The sequence below is a fragment of the Prionailurus bengalensis genome, chromosome D1 (genome assembly GCF_016509475.1).
Source record: "Prionailurus bengalensis isolate Pbe53 chromosome D1, Fcat_Pben_1.1_paternal_pri, whole genome shotgun sequence".
Taxonomy (NCBI): domain Eukaryota; kingdom Metazoa; phylum Chordata; class Mammalia; order Carnivora; family Felidae; genus Prionailurus; species Prionailurus bengalensis.
In genome coordinates, this window is record NC_057346.1 from 39540840 (window position 1) to 39560481 (window position 19642).

General features: G+C 41.1%; 1 protein-coding gene across 1 annotated transcript in view; it reads right to left on the reverse strand.

The window, feature by feature from the left end:
* HEPHL1 (hephaestin like 1) overlaps positions 1–19642 on the reverse strand; it is an 82319-nt gene that overhangs the window by 34401 nt on the left and 28276 nt on the right. Inside the window, exons 6-11 of the mRNA XM_043579933.1 lie at positions 18489–18657; positions 15765–15904; positions 15480–15611; positions 13165–13376; positions 6861–7011; positions 3619–3831 (exon numbers count right to left, since the gene is read on the reverse strand). Of these exons, the coding sequence (XP_043435868.1) occupies positions 3619–3831; positions 6861–7011; positions 13165–13376; positions 15480–15611; positions 15765–15904; positions 18489–18657 (1017 nt within the window). The remainder of the gene's footprint in view (positions 1–3618; positions 3832–6860; positions 7012–13164; positions 13377–15479; positions 15612–15764; positions 15905–18488; positions 18658–19642) is intronic.

The following is a 19642-nucleotide window of genomic DNA, read 5'->3' on the forward strand; positions in this document are numbered from 1 at the left end:
AGCCAAGGAATTATCTTCTCTAAGAACAAAGAGGAATTCAAGGCCTTGGTTGTGACGATGGTTTCACAGATGTATATATACTTACCTCCCGCCCCATTAATCTGTTTTTTTATGCATAAATATATGTTTCTTTTATTTTTTATCATTTTACTTATTTTTCATCGCCTCTCGTAATCATCAGTTTGCTCTCTGTAGTTAAGAATCTGTTTCTTGGTTTGTCCCTCTCTCTCTCTCTCTCTCTCTTTTCCTTTTCTTTATTTCCTTTGCTCATTTGTTTTCTTTTATTATTATTATTATTATTATTTACATTTATTCATTTTTGAGAGATAGTGAGAGACAGAGCACAAGAGGGGGAGGGGCAGAGAGAGGGAGACACAGAATCCAAAGCAGGTTCCAGGCTCTGAGCTGTCAGCACAGAGCCTGACACAGGGCTCGAACTCACAATCCATGAGATCATGACCTGAGCCGAAGTCAGATGTTTAACCGAGCCACCCAGAACCCCTTTATTTGTTCTGTTTTTTAAGTTCCACATATGAGTGAAATCAGATGGTATTTGTCTTTCTCTGACTTGTTTCTCTTAGCCTTATACTGTCTAGTTCCATCCTTGTTGTTACAGATGATAAGATTTCATTCTTTTTATGGCTGACTAATATTCCATTGTACATATATTCCATTCCAAGCACAAGCCCTAAGCACAAGTCCACATCTTCTTTCTATATTCATCTTTTCATAAACACCTGGGCTGCTTCCATAGTTTGGCTGTTGTAAATAATGCTGCAATAAACATCACGGTGCATGTATCCCGTTGAATTGTGTGTTTTGGGGGGGGGGGGCGGTAAACACCCAGTAGTGCAATTCCTGGATCATAGAGTAGTTCTAGCTTTAATTTTTTGAGGAACCTCCAGACTGTCTTCCACAGTGTCTACACCAGTTTGCATCCCACCATCAGTGCACAAGAGTTCCTTTTTCTCCATACATTCACCAACACCTTTTGTTTGTTATGTTTTTGATGTTAGCCATTCTGACAGGTGTGAAGTGACATCTCATGGTGGTTTTAATTTGCAAACAATTTGCAAACCCAAAAACTACTAGAACTGATAAATGAGTTCAGTAAAGTCACAGGATACAAAATCAATGTGAAGAAATCTGTTGCATTTCTACACACTGATATTGAAGCAGCAGAAAGGGAAATGAAGAAAACAATCCCATTTACGATTGCACCCAAAACAGTAACTATCTAGAACTAAACTAACAAGGTGAAAGACATGTACTTGAAAACTATAAAACAGTGATGAAAGAAATTCAAGATGATGCAAAGAGATGAAAAGACATTCCATGCTCATGGGTTGGAAGAACAAATATTGTTAAAATGTCTGTACTACCCAAAGCAATCTACACATTTAATGTAATCTCCATCAAAATACCAATAGCATTTTTCACAAAACAAGAACGAACGATCCTAAAATTTGTATGAAACCGCAAAAGACCTCAAAAAGCCAAAGCAATCATGAAAAAGAAAAAACTGGAGGGATCTCAATTCCAGATTTCAAGTTGTATTACAAACCAGTAGTAATTAAAACAGTATGGTACTGGCATAAAAATAGACACATAGATCATGGAATTGAATGAAAGCCCCAGAAATGAACCCACAATTATATTAATTGTATCAATTATATCAATTATCCTCAACAATTAATCATGCCAATTAATCCTCAACAAAGGAGGAATTAATATATAATGGGAAAAAGTCTCTTCAACAGATGGTGTTGGGAAAACTGGTACAGCTACATGCAAAAGAATGAAACTGGGCCACTGTCTTCCACCATACACAAAAGTAAATTCAAAATGGATTAAAGGCTTAAATGTGAGACCTGAACCCATTAAAATTCTTGGAGAGAGAGCACAGGCAGTAATCTTTCTGACATCGGCCATAGCAACATTTTTCTAGATATGTCTCCTGAGGGAAGGGAAATAAAAGCAAAAATAAACTATTGGGACTACATTACAATAAAAAGTTTCTGCACAGTGAAAGACGCAATCAACAAAACTAAAAGACAACCTATTGAATGAGAGAAATATTTGCAAATGACATATCCAATAAAGGGTTAGTATCCAGAAAATATAATGAACTGATACAACTCAATACTCAAAAAACAAATGATCCAATTAAAAAATGTCCATGAATAGACATTTCTCCAAAGAAGACATATAGATGGCCAACAGACATGACAAGACGCCTAACGAACTCATTGATTTGTATGTATTAAATATCAACAACTTTTTATGTATCAGTCATATCTCAATAAAGTGGTTTTTAGAAAAAAGAACAAAGACAAAAAAATTTGAGTCGAAGCCTAGGGTCTACTCATATTTTGGCCAAATGACCAAGCTGTTAAGCAGTCACAGATTTATACTCACCACGAAACATAAACTGGAAAACATTGTCATAAGCACTTTGGAAGCTCCTAGGGCACATGTGTAATACCAAAGCATTAGAATAATTAACCAAGTCTCTAAAATTATTGCAGCCAACTGCAGCTTTGAATGCCAGTTTCTATTTCTGTGGATTAAATCTGGCTGTTTCCCTCCTCTCCCATCTTCAGTCGCGAAGAGCATATTTAAAAAACAAAAACAAAAATCATTGTGCTCAAGGCATTCCTTGGTTTGGGTGATTCATAACTGATCAATTATACTAATGTAGAAAGGTTAAATACTCAAAGTCTATAACGCACGGGTTATGGAACTCCTAATTTCAGGCAGTTCTTGGGCAAAAGTTTTGAAGCACAAGCCCTAAGTGTTTAACCAATGACACTGAGAGGCATCTAAACTGTACTTCTAGTGCGAAGCAAAGTAGACACTAATTCATAAAGAGGACAGAGCCAACAAGTACTCATCTTGGGTAGTATATTGGTTTCGTTTTAAGACTAATGAAAAAGTTGGGTTGGAGAAACATTTTGAATGCCCATGGCACTGGCTATCTTATTTTTCAAACGAGCCATGTGTTGCTCTGAATCTTTTATAAAAATGCCCCAATTATCCAATTAGCTTGGAAATGTCTAAGAGAAGGGATGAGTACTGGCCCTTCAATGGGCCCTCGGTGGACTTCTGACCCAGTGCAGCTTACCCTCCAGGGAAACTAATGGTGCCCAACAGAATGAAAATGGAGAAGTCTCCAAGTAACTTATCAGTCTCTAAAGAAGGTCATATCTATCACCTGGAAGCATCCACTGGGCTGTCTATACCTGGTAGATGCTTCAGAGCAGCAACTAAAATGTCTGTGCTTCAGGAGAACAAGAAATACCCTCTTTCTTGGGGCTGAATCATTCCTAGGAATGAATCAAGAGCATTCTCCTAAGATTTGTGTGGCAAGGTCATTTAGGGGACTTCTTCTTTGTGTCATTTTAGATGCTTTATGTCGTTTTAGATGCTTCTCCTCTGTCCTTTGTACTGTGTGTTTGGAATAAAACAGTTAGGATTATCTGCTTGTAACCAAGACTGTATGTCTTGCTACATCCTCTGAAGTGCCCAAATTCAACCAGTTTATTCCAGGGGAGGACGCTAAGGGTATATGCCTGAAGACACTAATTTGGTCACCTGCGGTGGCCCTGCCGAGTTTACCTGCATGGTCTGGCTGCATGAACACCGTTGTGGAGGTATGGGGAAACAGGGCCAGGGTGTCACGATGAGTTCCTCGTAGGTGGATGGTGTTCCCTTGAAAATAAACTCCGTGCATATCAGTGTCAGTGCCCATTCCAATCATATGCCAGGAAACTCTATCCTTTTTGCACATGCTTAGGCCTGGCTGGTTGCCATACATATAGCCATTAATAGCTAAATGAAAGGAAAAAGATAGTCAGGGCCCAGTACGATTTTATAGATACAGAAAACACACCATTTTAGTACAAGATCATCAGTGTGTGGGGGCAGTCTGTTCAATTGCTCAAGTTCAAACTATTTACAGAAGATCCTTACTACCACAGAGTAAGCACACTACAGAAAAGTCACACAGTGACTCAATCCAAAATGGAGACTAAGAGGAACAATGAATAATGAAAATATACTAAAATTGTGAAAATATTATGTATAACAATGTACACACAAGGGCACAAACCCTAAGAATCAATAAGGAACAAATCAGGTTGTTTTCTGGCATAAGTTTTTCTGACAAAATTGTTTGACAGCGTAATACAATATCCTTCATCTCACATTTTAGTTTTGCAGATTATAAAGAGCATCGTCCTTGTGAAAATATTTATGGACTTTGCCATTTTCCCCCAAACTCATGATTTGAAAATCACTTTCTTTTGAGGTTCTTATTCTGTTATCTCCCTTAAGTGTCTCTTCTTCGGTCATTAATTCACTTAATTTCATCAGATCTTCATTTACCAATGGATTTACATTTGATTCCAGAAGTTATCAGACATCTCATTACTGATTTCATGGAACTGGCGTCATTTGAAAGATTTGCAATTGATTTTTGTGCAATTGTATTTGCACGTCTGGTCAGTGAAGAGGGATTGTTTTGGGGGGGGGAGGGAGAAGGACGCGAAGTCTATAAGAGGCTAGCCTTTGATTAAATAATTTTGCCTTTTGGTAAGTTTTATTTCCCTGCCTCAGTAAAATAACTGAAGGAACTTTGAATAATGGTTACTTAGATATGAAGACCTTCTGAATCTCCAGAAATGAAAAGTGTTTTTCTCTTTTATATCAACCTCGATCCATTGATAGTGGCTCCCTGGAGCAGTGTCTTGAAAAGAATTTAGAAACCACATCTGTGTGGGATGAACCCCACTCTGTGTGGGATGAATGCATTAACTGAATAGTACTGTTTGAGGGGTGACTACACATGTCTTATGCGTGATGCCCCGTAGAGAGATAAAGATTCTATCCTCTCCCACTTCTTACTAATGCCCATAGTAGGAAAGAACAACTATCACACACATAAGTGACCTTCTGTTATAATCCCATTGCCAGATAAAATTGCTTTTTATTTCTGTGTCTGCAGAACCAATGGTGCTTGGTAATTTTACTCAAATATCTGAGATTGTTAGCAGAAAATCTAAGAAGGAGGCTTTGAGAACATTGCATTTTCTGAAAAAAAATCTTTGATAATACCTTTGCAAATAAATTATGTAAATCCTGCCCATTGAATGTTAAAGTGATATTGTAAATTGGGGTACTAATGATTTAGTCCTTGACTGGCCCATAGAGAATCTTCTCTTGCCTTGGAACTCTAGTTTAAATTCTCTCTTTCTGGAACATTCATTCATGCATTCAACAAACACCTTTGTTTGCTTGTTTAACAGTACTCTAAAAACTTATTGAAAGAATGATGTCACTGCTGGTTATAGTGTCAGATAAAGGTAGTCAAAGCCCATGGTAAGGTCTGGTAAAGAAGTTATACTGTTCTGCCTTCTCGTGTAGACTTGTCCCCTAACCCAGATGATATTTGTTGACTAACCCAAGAACTACTGTGGGTATGCCTCTTTTTCATCAGAAAAGACCCCCGAGGATAGCTCACAAGCCGTTGAGGATGCCCTCTAGGAAAGGAGGTCCACATCTTTTCATATAGACCACATAATAGGTGTAATGCAAGGCACTGGGTAACTCGAGAGGCACTTTTTCTTTGGTATTGTTGCTGTCATTTTCTCTCATACTCCATGCAAGCAAGACTGGAGATAGCATTTAATTCATAATCAACGTAAAATTTAAATTGAAATACATTGTTTTCCTTGCATTTTGTTTTAAAGATGACACACTCTCCATGTCGAAAATATGAAAGTGTATATTACATTGCCAAATCAGGATGGAGCTGGATGTGATGTGGTCTGTTGGGTTGTTTTATCCTTTCTCTTTATCCTTTATCCGAAGGGCCTCTCTTAGGGTAAGTTTCTTTTGCGACTTAGCTTCTCCACTAAGGAATTGCTATGTTTCCTCATTCTACTTTCTTCTTCTTCTTTTTTATTTTTATTTTTTTGGCTGCTAGGAGGGTGGGAAACAAATTTCATGATTCAGTTATAACAAACATTTTGTAGAAAATGGTATTGAAAATGCGTTACTCTATGCTTTCCATTGGTCCAAGAGGAGACTGTTGGCATGGAGTATCCAGGACCATAGGAGTCTGTGAGCTGGTTGCTGTGGGTCACTTGGAACCTTGGATTTTCTTGACCTCCTTGTGGGGAAAGGAGATTAGGGTCTATTCTGTTATTCTCCTATAATGTTTTGAAAACAATAAATAGATGTTATCCTTGGTCCTAAAACAAGCAATTTAGCACGTGTTATCTTGCAATGCTTGCTTTCAGCTCCTTTTTGACTGCACGCTCTCATAGTTATTTGGGATTGGGCTCTCGCTCACTATTCTGCCATCTAGGGTAGTGTGCCTAAGACTAACGAGACTCCTGTGTTAGTCACGCCAATTATGAGGTGGTTTGCCACTGTTACAACTGATATAAGAAAGAGAAGGAGAATTAAGTAATTCCTTTTAAATAAGATCTGGGATGGGAATTCGCTAGTATTTTACACATTATCAGTTTAGACAGTTCTTCATGCAACTTGATAAGAGACACTTTGTTGTTTAATGATTATCTCCAATTATCACTTGGATTATGAGCCTCAATGATCTTTGCTGGTTCATATTTTGTGTTGCTTCATCTAAAGCTGATGAAGTATTTCAGAAGTATTAATTAAGTTGCACAACGTCCCTGGGAGGTAGGAGGTTTCACCAGACCTTGTGAGATGAAGTCATGAAACAATTTACTCTTGACCAAGAACAATGTCCAAGAAACCAAAATCAAGATAGTTAAAACATTCCAAATATTTTCACTTCAAATCCTTACAGAAGAGAAAGACACTTTTCATACCATGCATTCGGTTGGACTTCACAAAATCTTTGTCTTCTTTGTCAACACTGAAGGGACGCCATGTAAACCTCTGAATGTTTTCATCAAGATACCTGCTCAGATTCTCATCAAAGACTGTAAATAGTAGATAAAATTCCTTGTCGATTCCTCTCTAAAGAGAAGAAGAACATAACTGTATAAAAAGTACAGCTTGGAGGAATTCTAATCTCTACTTCACTTTCAACGTGAACACAAATAAATTAGGACCAACGTGAGTTGGGTCATTTTGTAAATCAGGATTCTGAGCATGATTCTGATCAATTCATTTTACACCCTAACGTTTCATCTTTCTGTTTATATCCTTATCCCTCCCCATGAGATCTGCTCAGAGGAAATAGGTCCTTGCTCAGAAGCTTCCCTACACTGTGGGACTCCTATTTTCAGTCTGGTCATCACTATCTTATTCTCCTTCCCAGGGCTTCCAAGGGCTGTCTCTCTCTCTCTGACTTCATCTCCTTGTACTCACCCCTCATTTACTCCAGCCACCCTGGCCTTTTGCTCTTCTGTGAACACACCAACTTCACTCCTGCCTCAGGGACTTTTCATGTGCTGTTCCCATTGCCTAGAAGGTTCTCCCGGGTCTTTCCTGGCTCACTCCCTTACTCCATTCAGTTCTCTGCACGAATGTCACCTCCTCGAGTACCCTTTCCTGACCACCCTGTCTAAAACAGTCACCTACCATCCACCCTGCCTGCAAACTCACCTCACTTACCCCCAACTCACTCTTCCTTATAGTACTTAACTCCACCTGCAATTATATTTCATTTGTGAACTTAAATTTTTTTAGTATTGTCCCATTGCATTGTAGCTTTGTGAGAGTAGGGAAGTTTTGGGTTCCTCTCTGTGTCCCCGGCTTTTAAAAAAATGCCTAGAGAGAAGCCTGGATGGCTCAGCTGGTTAAGCATTCCACTCTTGGTCTTGGCTTGGGGCATGATCTCGTGGTTCATGAGTTCAAGCCCTGTGTTGGGCTCTGTGCTGACAGCATGCAGCCTGCTTGGGATTCTCTGTTTCCCTTTCTCTCTTCCCACCCCCCACCCCCCCCCCCCCGCATCATCTGTCTCTCAAAATAAATAAACTTAATAAAATGAAATAAAATAAAATTAAAATAAAATAATGTCTGGAAAAGCAGGCACTCTACATGTTTTTGAGTGAAATAATGAATTCACATAACCCATCAGACTTTGCTAAATTATGTTAATGTAAGTTGAAATGGAGGGCACCATGGATTACTTCCCACTGTGTATATTCCTAATCTATCTGTCCGAGCATGTCACGCAACACACAACATCCTGCATTGCCAAAATATGCTTTTCTTTAAAGCTGAACCAGAGAGGTGACTGTATTTTACGTCCCTCAACCATCTTCCTATGTCTAATGTACTCCCCTCCAACTCACCCTTTAACCCGCTGCCTGCTCTGGAGGAATCCCCAGAACTGCCACAGATCACCTCTCTCTCCTTCTGAAACTGGACAATACAGTCTAAACTCACAGTGATCTCGTTGTTGCTTACCTGCTCTTAGCCCTTCCCTCTTGGCACTTTGACCAAAGTGAGGCCAAGCCCCTTGCAGCGATCTGAACTTGCTGTGTTCCGTAGGCCTCTGTCCTTCGTGCATGCATCCCTTCAACTTAAAGGTATGCCACTCCGATCCAACCTCAAGAGCCAGTTTAGCTGTCCCACCTCTGTGATGCTTTCCTAATGCATCATCAGAGATGTGGGTGCCCTTTGCTTTATTCTCACACCGTATCTTATATGCACCTACTGCTTTTATCACATGGTGTTTTAGCAGGCAGTAGTTCACGATCATGGGATATGAAAAGAAATGATGTAGGCTTGCAATATTTAAAGGAAAATATGAAGAATTGGAGAGAAATAAGAGGTCAAAGATATTTTAAAAGATTATGGGCTATGGGTGCTAATGTTATTCTGCACATCCATTGTGAAAACTGGGGCAAGTGACTTATTCTCTCTAAGCTCTAATTCCTTCATTTGAAAAATGAGAATAAGAGTAGTCTCCACTTCCTGGGGTTGTGTGTGTGTGTGTGTGTGTGTGTGTGTGTGAAGGTTAAAATAGATAATATAGGTAAAGCACTCAAGACAACATCTGGCAGATACTAAGTGTTCAATGTTAATTGTGACTATTAGCTGCAATTGCAACTGTCCATAAGACAAGAAGGAATGACTGAAAGGCATTGAGTGGAAGAAACTCATCACCTGAGAGTCAGTTGGAAGGTAACTAGGTCTATGAGGGTGGGAAATTAACCCAGGAAAAGGTTAGAAAGTAGGTGATACCACATGGTGATAACCCACGTGAAGGTTGATTTTATGTGTCAACCTGACTGGGCCATAGGTGCCCAAATATTAGGCCAAGCATTATTCTGGGTATTTCTATGAAGGTGTATTTGGATGAGATTAACATTTAAATGGTAGATGAGCAAATATTTAAATGGTAGACGAGCAAAGCACATCGCCCTCTCCAATGTGGGTGGGCCACATCCAATCAGTTGAAAGACTCAATACAACAAAAAAATCTGACCCTCCCACAAGTAAAAGAGAATTCTTCCTGTCTTTGAAGTGGAACATTGACTTTTATCTGCCTTCAGACTCAAACTCAAACAGAGGCTCTTCCAAAGGCTTTGAGCCCTCTGGACTTTTGTGTCTCCTGGGTCTCTTGCTTGCCGACTCTCCCTGCAGGTCCTGGAACTCGTCAACCCCTATAATCATGTGAGCAAACTCCTTATAATAAGTCTGCTTCTGTCTGCATACACATCCTTATGGTTCTGTTTCTTTGGAGAACTTGGATTAATCCAACCTGCACTCGTGCATGGAATGTACCTGAGCAACGTCTAGCGTCTGCAGCACAAAGCTGTTCTGTGAAAAGCACTTAACATCACTATGTTTTAGGTTCCCACAGCAGTAGGGAAGCTGGCATGTCTGAACCATGGTCCTTCACACAACTCTGAGTGTTTAAAACGTGGATGTGGGGAGTTTGGCAAATAAGCTTGTCCTGGAATTTTTAGTGTCTATTTGCAGGCCACACATGGAGTGTTTGAGTGTGTGTGTAATGTGGCCCTTTCTGTTAACTAAACTTCTTAATAATGACTTTGAAGATAAGAATGCTTACCCTGTATTTCATTCATCAACCATAATATTGGTCGAGTGTCAACAATGCACCAGGCATTGTTCTGGGAAAGGAAGATAAGACAGACAAGTCTCCTGCTCCATGGTACTCACATTCTTGTGAGGAGAAACGTTCTATAACACATCAAAAGTAAACAAAGAAAATGTCCCCTGGTGGTAAGTGATATTAAAATCGGGCCATGTAACAGCATATGACTTTAGCTTGGTGATCAGGGAAGACTTTTCTAAGGAGGTGACAGGAAGAGCCAGCCACACAAAGGTCAGAAGAAGGCATGTCAGGCAGAAGGAGCCTAGTAAGGAGGCCCTAAGCCAAGGATAAGCTTGGCCTGTTCAAGGAACAGGAAGGCTTATGTGGATGGAGTATAAGTAGGCATGAGGGTGTGTGTGAGATACATCAAAGGAGTTGGAGGCCGGGGGACATAGGTCTAGGCTAAGAAATGTAGATTTTTATTCCAAGCGTGATAGGAAGTCACTGGAGGGTGTTTAACATGGATATTACGTGATCTTGTTTGCATTTTAGAAAAGTCACACTTGTGGGGCGCCTGGGTGGCTCAGTCGGTTGGGCGACCGACTTTGGCTCCGGTCATGATCGCACGGTCCGTGAGTCTGTGAGTTCGAGCCCCGTGTCAGGCTCTGCGCTGACAGTTCGGAGCCTGGGGCCTGCTTTGAGTTCTGTGTCTCCCTCTCTCTGCACCTCCCCAACTCACACTCTCTCTCTCTCTCTCTCTCAAAAATAAACATTAAAAAAAATTTTTTTAAAGAAAAAAAAAGTCACACTTGCTTCCCTGTGATGAAATGGATCACAGGAGAAAGAGGGGCTTGAAGAGATGATGCATGATGTAGACCAGAGCCTGGTCGAGGAAAAACATGTTTTCCTTTTATTATAAAGGATAAAGACAGAAAAATTTTAAAGGGTACTCAGCTTTGATAATAGTACAGTATCAAGGTTAATTTCCTGACTTGGATAATTACATTGTGTTTATGTCCGAAAGTGACCTTGTTTTTAGGAAACACATTGAAGAGACGTCATGTCTATAACCTACCTCAAATAGTTTAGGGGAACAAAACCCAGAAAAATAAAGAGAAGGCTAAGAAAGCAAATGAGATAAAATGTTTACATTTGGGCAATCTGAGCGAAGGATATATGGGAATTCTTTGTGGGTTTTTTTTTCTTTGCAACTTTGCAACATAAATATGAAACTGAATTATTCAAAATAAAAAAATATAAGGGCGGTATAAACGGCTGGATAGACAAACAGGGAGTTTAAGTGGCTGTTGCAGAAGGTCATAAATGTTAGAAAGGGCCCTACAGCACCTGGTTAGATTCTGTGACAACCATTCACCTCTGGGAGAATTTACTGGAAAGAGATGAAAACACCTTTTATGTTCTCTACCTACCTACCTAGGAGAGACGTAAGCTTTTACCTATAGAGGGCCTGGTTCAGTATGTGTTTCCTAAGTATTTTTTGCGTTGAAAATAACTTTCTGTCTGGCCAAATGGATTCCTCGCTCGGCCAAATCCCAAGTAGGGAGTATTTCGGGTTACAGTTAATTTTTTCATGAACTTGGTGGAAATGGATTGGCCACGAATGGTGTTTGGCTCAGGCAACAACCCCCCACGTACCATAAGGTGCTTCTAGCAAGCGTTCAAGCCACCATTAAATAGATGCAGTTGGGGGAAAATCAGGGCCTCCTTACACAAGTTTTTTGGCACTCAATTTCCTGGGCTCAGGTATTAAGCTAGAGGTAGCAGGGTGGTGTCTTGGAAAAAACAAAAACAAAAACAAAAACAAAGTTGGAAGCTCAAAGTCCCGTGTTCTACTGCCGAGTTTCACTACTTACTAGCGGTGTCTCTTGGGATGTCTCTCACTGTCTCTGAGCCTCAGTTTCTTCGGCTTTAAAATAGGGATCGTTAGGGCACTGGGTGGCTTACTCGGTTAAACTGCCAACTCTTGATTTCGGCTCGGGTCATGATCTCACGGTTGTGAGAGCGAGCCCCGTTTTGGGCTCCGTGCTGAACGCGGAGCCTGCTTGAGATTCGCTCTCTCCCTCTCTCTCTGCCCCTCCCCCGCTTGTGCACGCATGCATGCTCTCTCTCTGTCTCTCCAAATAAATAAATAAACATCTTAGTTAAAAAATAGGGATAGTCATTCTGCTTTGCCCTATATGATTCTTGTTGTACAGTGCAACTGTATTCAGTCTTATTGCATGTGCGTTACTGAGGGCCAATTCCGAGGGCCAGGGACACAGCCTCTAATAGACATTTCTAGGGTTGGAACTTTGTGCAGGGAAGTACAAGTCTGAGGCGGACCGAGACACTTTGTGTCCTCTACCTAGAAATCCCGTTGAGTCCAGAAGTGGGTGCTTACAATGCCAAACATCATATAATATACCATTTAAATAAATAGTCTTGCTATTTCTGATTGGTGAAGTAAACCACAATGGTTACATGATTAGATTTGCCTCTTCTCATCAGTGTGTTTAATATCATGTGGACATAGCTTGAAGTGCTGTGCTGTGCCACACTAGTCAGTGCAACCCGGGGAGCCTCAAAGGTGGGACTTGTAAGAATTTATCTACATGCTTTCTTGTGCCTTCGACCCTAACGATTAACTTTCGGCTTACAGCGGTGAGTTACAGTGGTTCTCCGCCTTGGTTGTACATTGGAGAGCCCCTGCAGATTCTGATTTAATTGGTCTGGAGTGTCTGAATAAAAGATGTTTAAAAGGTTCCCCACGTGGCCAAGTCTGAGAAGCCTCGTCCAAGAAGAAAGGGCCCCAATTCACATTCCATGTGGACCTCCGAAGATTCTAGAATCAAAACAATGCACAGGGAAAGGGACCCACTGAATCCCATCCGCAACGAGCAGAAATCCTGGGTCTCTGGGCGGGCATCTGTAAGTTTTAGATCTTAACTTCACATTAAGATTACCTTAAATTTAAATTCAGATCTTAAATTTACAAAAAAATAAAATAAATTACTCATTATGTAGAAATCGACATTAAGAGGGTGGAGGAAGCACTGCTTTTTGTACCTGACCCTTTATTACTATTTAATCCCTAGCCATATTCCTGGTGTCTCCCACATACAACCCTGAGAAGAACTTGGTGATCTTTGATGGCCTACCTGTGTCCCATCAGCATTGAGAACGCCCTTTTTACAGACTAGCAAGGGCCCCACAAGGCCAGAGCTGGTGTCCTGGATTGGCTTAACCGCTGAGAAGTAAAGGTAGGTCAGACAGGGGGGATCACTGGCTGTCGGGCTTACACTTTCAGGCACCGTCCATTTGTACGTGAAGGTTTCACCCGGCTTAACATGTGCCCCTGGTTTCAGAAATCCTGAGGAGGTAAATGAAAGTTACTCAAAGCCAGAGCCAACGACATTAAACTTGTTGGACTGGGTCTTCCAGCCCTGGGTCTCTCTCTGATGATGTATTTTGTAGAAGGACAGTTGTTCCCACGTGTGTATGCTACCGGGGAGACCACTGCCACGGTCCGATGTTTTAGGAGACAGAAGTTTGGATCAAAGGGTGATCTTCTTCAGCGATTACATTTAGTGCCTTCATAGATGTTATTTCTTACTCAAATACTAGGTTTAGCAAATATTAAAAGAGTGACAGTTGCCTATTTCACAATTAAATGTAAATCTATAAAATATCATTGAGGGCCTCTGTATGTGGAATATATTAAAGTTGGCACTACGAGGATATCCCAGAAAGTTAAGCAAGAGACCTCACTTTAAAGAGTTGGAAATCTTGAGGTGCCTGGGTGGCTCAGTAGGTTAAGCGTCTGACTCTTGATTTCGGCTCAGGTCATGATCTCACAGCTTTGTGAGCTGGAGCTGCACCTAGGGCTCTGTGCTGACAGCAGGGAGCCTGCTTGGGATTCTGTCTCCTTCTCTCTCTCTCTGCCCCACCCCCGCCTCTCTCTCTCAAAAATAAATAAACACTGGGGCGCCTGGGTGGCGCAGTCGGTTAAGCGTCCGACTTCAGCCAGGTCACGATCTCGCGGTCCGTGAGTTCGAGCCCCGCGTCAGGCTCTGGGCTGATGGCTCAGAGCCTGGAGCCTGTTTCCGATTCTGTGTCTCCCTCTCTCTCTGCCCCTCCCCCGTTCATGCTCTGTCTCTCTCTGTCCCAAAAATAAAATAAACGTTGAAAAAAAAAATTTTTTTTTAAAAAATAAAAATAAATAAATAAATAAATAAACACTAAAAAAAGGAAATGCAAAAAAAATCTTTAAAAAAATAGAATTTGAAATCTAGAAGGTTGAACTAGAAAATAACCCCACATAATCATAAGATAGAGGAGGTAGGTGAATACTCAAGGTGACAAGGCTGACGAGTGACAGATCTGGGACTCAAACTCAGCACTGTCTAGTTCCCAAGACTTTGCACTCAACCTGCATACTATATTGCTAAATGAACACGTTGAGTCTCTCCAGCTAGACTGAGGTCAGAAACTCTCTGCATATTGTTCAGAGTTTTGCAAAAAGGTGCCCAATAAGTTTGCTAAGTTAAACAATAGAAAATATAGACATTTGGGCTATCACCGGTGTTCTTTCTGGGTGCACACACACACACACACACACACACACACACAGTGTTTGTGACCATTTGACCAAGGAAGTGCAGGTACAAGAGATGATGCTCCAGGTGGGGAGAGTGATGATGGGTCTGAGGAGGGGGAATTCTCCCTCCATTCCTTCCTTCTCTGTTCCCTCCCCATCACCTCACACCTGCTCTGGACTGGGCCTAGCCCCATCATTGGGCACAAAGAAGTATCCCAGAACTCATGATGTCTGTTGCCAGAATGGGGAAGGCTTCCAAAGATATCAGGAGTTTCCCAAGAGCAATATCATTAGTGGAAGATAGTTCCTGCAGCCACTGGGCAGAAACTGCCTTTCTTATATGTAGAGTCTCTATTACCTCCTCTGTAGTGAGGAGAGGCCATATATGATGGTAGGCATAAAAGACTGGTTTTAATAAATATTTGTCAACAGAGACAGAACAAAGACCATGTGTAAGATTTTGAAGACAACCAAACATTGGAAATCAGATTTTCTCCTCAGCCTTCACCCACAGAATCCCCCACAACCCGTGGCTAAAAATCTCTCCATCTCAGGGTAGTGGGGGTGACTGTGAACGTAGCCCACATTGAGATTTATTACATTGCTGAAGGAGAAGGAAAGGCATCAACATCTCCTAAGTGCCTACTGCGGGGCAGACCCTGCCCTGAATTCTCTCCAGCTCGTCCTGAAGCCCTGTGAGGTGAGTGTCACTACCTGCCTCAGTAGGGGAGAAGAATAAAGTTCAGAAAGTTTAAATGATGGCACAAGCTCACGGGGCCGGTAAGGAAAGGGACCAGGACTTGAACCAAATCTACCCACTTCTAAGTCCTCTGTTTACTCATCTTCTTTCCTCCCAGAGGCCAGGCTGAGACTCACCATCTACGTTCGGGGCTGCATCAGAGGCCTTGTCATAGATGACGCCATGAGGCAAAATACTGTAGACTTTGTCGGCTTTGTTGGCAAAGGTCACCAACAGGGTATCACCCACCTCAGCCCTGATGACGGGGCCTGAAAAATATCAAGAGGAGGAGGGAGAAGAGGATGAAAAGAGGCAGAGAGAAGTGAATATAGGCAGGAGAGGAAGAGTCATTCCACGTAGACATATATGCCCCACTAAAGCATCTCCCCCCATTCAAAACATGACAGATGGTTTTATTCTACCAAGAATTCCAAGATGGGCTTCTGCCTCAGAGAGTCTCTTTCTTCGAGTAAAAGTTGCATCAACATACTCCATATACTGAGCCTTCCAATATTTTCCTCCAATTCTGTTGTCCCCTTGTGTGAAGTAGAGCTCGGAGTCACTGTGTAAAGAATAGGAACCTGGCTGAGAGCACATCTCTACATATGCACCAGATGCCTTAATTATGGAGCTCCCTTTGATTGTCCTTAGCTCGTCCACCCACCCAGATATCTCCCCAGGAAAGACGGAACCGTCTTCAACTAAGTTCCCAGGAATAATTAGCCAGCTTTGAAAGTCTCCGGGTGGCTGGATGGTGGTCAAGCTCATTCCTCTCTCAGCCACTGTACTTTCTTCCCTGGAGGTCCAGCAACCGAAGAAAGCACAGGTGAACTCCTTACTTACCGGCGTCAGAGTCCCAGAATGGTGTCCTACAAAGCAAAGAGCTAACTGGTTTTTTTGCAGAGTAAGTATCCCTCTATACCTCTTGCTGATGTCAGTATGAATAGTCTTGCATATAGTAAGCTCTTTCATACCTGGCATGATCAAGGAATGAAGTGTCTAGTTCGTCAAATAGCTTCGTTGGTGGAGTTATCGTACGAACGACATACATGAAAAGCCAAATTCCAAATGTGAAATACAGTAACGTACATTCTGACTAGCACTGTCCTAGACACCTTATTTCTGCCAATGGTGCCTTCACTCTTGGAGTCACACAGGCTGACTTTGTCCTCTTTCTCTGCCTCATCCCCTTATCTTGTTCACCCTTATTTTGTAGCCTTTTGCTGCTTCCTTCCTTTCTGTGCCCTTTTGGCATCTTTTCCTTTCCTTTCTTCCCACTGCTGCAACCCCAGTACCTGCCCTCGTCGCCTTGTGTTGGCAACATTACACGGAGCTCCGACTGTGCTCTTGGCACCCTCCCTCTTCCATTGGCTCACTCGGAGTTTCCCTTCAACATACACACTACTATATTATTAATCCCCAAGATGGTAATATTCACAGTCATTTACCTGCTCCAGCATCTTCACTCACATGCAAATGCCAATCAAATCAAGTTCAAAAGGATGATAGGCCCTATGCAGTTGAGATCCAGTTTACCCAGTTCTCTTCCTATGGCTCTATGCAAATATTCGCTCCAGTCACTTTGATCTAACTAACCCCTGCATCTAAAATATCTCTCTTTCGGGGCGCCTGGGTGGCTCAGCCAGTTAAGCTTCTGACTTGGGCTCAGGTCATGATCTCACAGTTTGTGGGTTCGGGTCCCATGTCAGCCTCTATGCTGACAGCTCAGAGCCTGCTTTGGATTCTGTGTCTCCCTCTCTCTCTCTGCCCCTCCCTTGCTCTCTCTCTCTCTATCAAAAATAAACATTAAAAATAAAATAAAATTTCTCTCTTTACTATTCACTTTCATGAATTCTGTTATTCTTTAGGACCCTGCTTAAGTTCCATTGACTCTGTGAAGGGTTCCCTGGCTATCTTAGTGGTCTCTGAATGCCCAGAGAACTCACTTGTCTGGACAACTCATCTTAATCTTATTTGTAACTTGCAAAGTTACTTCTCTTCTCCTGTGCATGCAGTTTCTTTCCGACCTGAGGGTGAGAACACTGTCTTAGGCACCTCCGTGCAACTCTCCCATAGCTTTTTATGTTGTGCTTTCATATATCACATTAAATATCAGTTAAATATAATTCAATATTTTATATTTTGTAAGGTGCTTCAGAATTCTGGAAGGCTTCTAAGACAGAATTCTTAGTGCTAATTCTCATTCTGTTTATGGAGAAATACTGGTCAAAAGAGAGTTTTGATATCGAACACGTTCATAAATGATTCACACAAATTCTTTAGGCTGGGGTCAGGTGCGTTGGTTTGGTGGAAGAATAAATGAATGAATGAATGAGTGAAATTTACAATGAAAGAAACAAAGAGTGTCTTATCAATCAGAAAGAAAATTTTAAAAACATTCCCTTGAACATAAAAGAGATCATAGGGTAATAAAAATCATTCTTGTATCATACCATATATTTTAAATGCTTTCACAGACATCATTACACAGAATTCTATAATAACAAGTCACAGGAGTCCACATCCACCTAATGAATTGTTAGGTTCAATGTGAAAAATACTACATGCTCTGGGAGAGAAAATGATTACTAATGACTCAGGAGTCAGGGGAGGCTTCACTTAGGAAGTGACATTAGAATTTGAAGAAAAAGTAACATTTTGCTGGATAGGTAGGACAAGCACATTCTGGGTAGAGAAGTCATAACCTATCAGGCTGTCCTTGAACCAAAAAGGATAACTTTCCTTGGCCAGTTCACCTCCAGTGAGAGAGGGTCCTGTCTTCTTTTCTCTTCAAAACTCTCTCTTCCATATGTGCAGAGGCCTTATTCTATTCTCTGTCAGCTTAGTACTTCTTATGGCACTTAGCATTGCAGTTTGCACACAGTAGGTGCTCAAGAAATGCTTCATGAATGAATGAATGAACTAGTGCTTTGATTTAGCCAGCAAATCATGAAACAATAAATACTCTGCCAATTCTCAGCAATATGTACATTACGAGGCTCAGAACTCCTTACGTGGTGTCATGACGCCATCCATGCATATGTGCTCATAGGAGAAGGGCTGTGTATATAAATGAGGTCACAGGGAAAAGTCTAACAGGTGCCTCTCTTATGAGAGTCTTAGAAACGCCAGAAAAGAGAGCTTACCTGCCGGAGGCATTTAGGGGAAGACCACTGAATTTGTTATAGCCTTGAGGAGCATAATCCCAAAGAATTTTTTCAGCTGCTATAAAGTAGCGCCTCTGTTGACCCGTCATCCTCGGATGAGAAATACCACCTTTGCAGTTACCAACATTGTACTGCCCCAGCATGCCAGCTGCAGAACAGAGGAAAACCACAAGCCGGGGTATAAATGCTCACATAAGAAATCAGACAGCAAAAGACTGATAGCTTTGACTTCATAAACATTTAAAACTGTTGTACAGAAAATAGGACCTTAACAAAGTTAAAAGTAAAGGGTAAATGGTGGGTTGGGAGATATTTTAATGCACAGGATGACAGATCAATATGTAAATATATTTGACAAATGAGAAAGAAAAAAAGTAAATATCCTAATGGAAAGTGGGCCGGGACATCAACATATTATTCACAAAATCTCTGTAAATACTATCTAACTATAAGCACATGAAAAAAAAGTTCAACCTTAATAGTAATCAAGCGGCACTCTTGTTCATTTATCAGATTGGTAAAGGTTAGAAAAACTAATAATTCTCGGTGTTGGCAGATGAATGGGGGGAGGGGAATCTTCACACACTAAGGGTGAAGAATAAAAGAGAATTTGGCAGTGTTATGTCCCTCCTTAGCTTCAAGAGAGAAATCAAACACTTTGACCCAAGAAGTCTAAGAGTTTTCCTAAAGATATGTCAGACAAAGGTGTAATATATCTACAAATTCTTGGTTTTTAGTATAGTTTATAAAAACAAAAAAGAAAGGGGGGATTCAAATGTTAAGCATTGGGGTATTGGTTAGGTAAATTGTAATCTCCCTTGAAAGGACACAGGGGGATATACAATGATGAAGTAGGTCTACATTGACTGACATGGAAATATATTTCTGTTACATTAATAAGTGGGAAAAGTAAGATAAAGGACAGTGTTAATAGATTAATTTCATTTTATAAATAACATGCATTTATGTATAAAAGTCTAGAAAATAGGGAGAATATTCCTCAAAATGTGATACCGTTATCCTAAGACAGGATTACTGTTATTAAAAATTAAATGTATTTTCTGGAGCACCTGGGTGGCTCAGTCGGTTGAATGCTTGACTCTTGATTTCAGCTCAGGTCATGATCTCCTGGT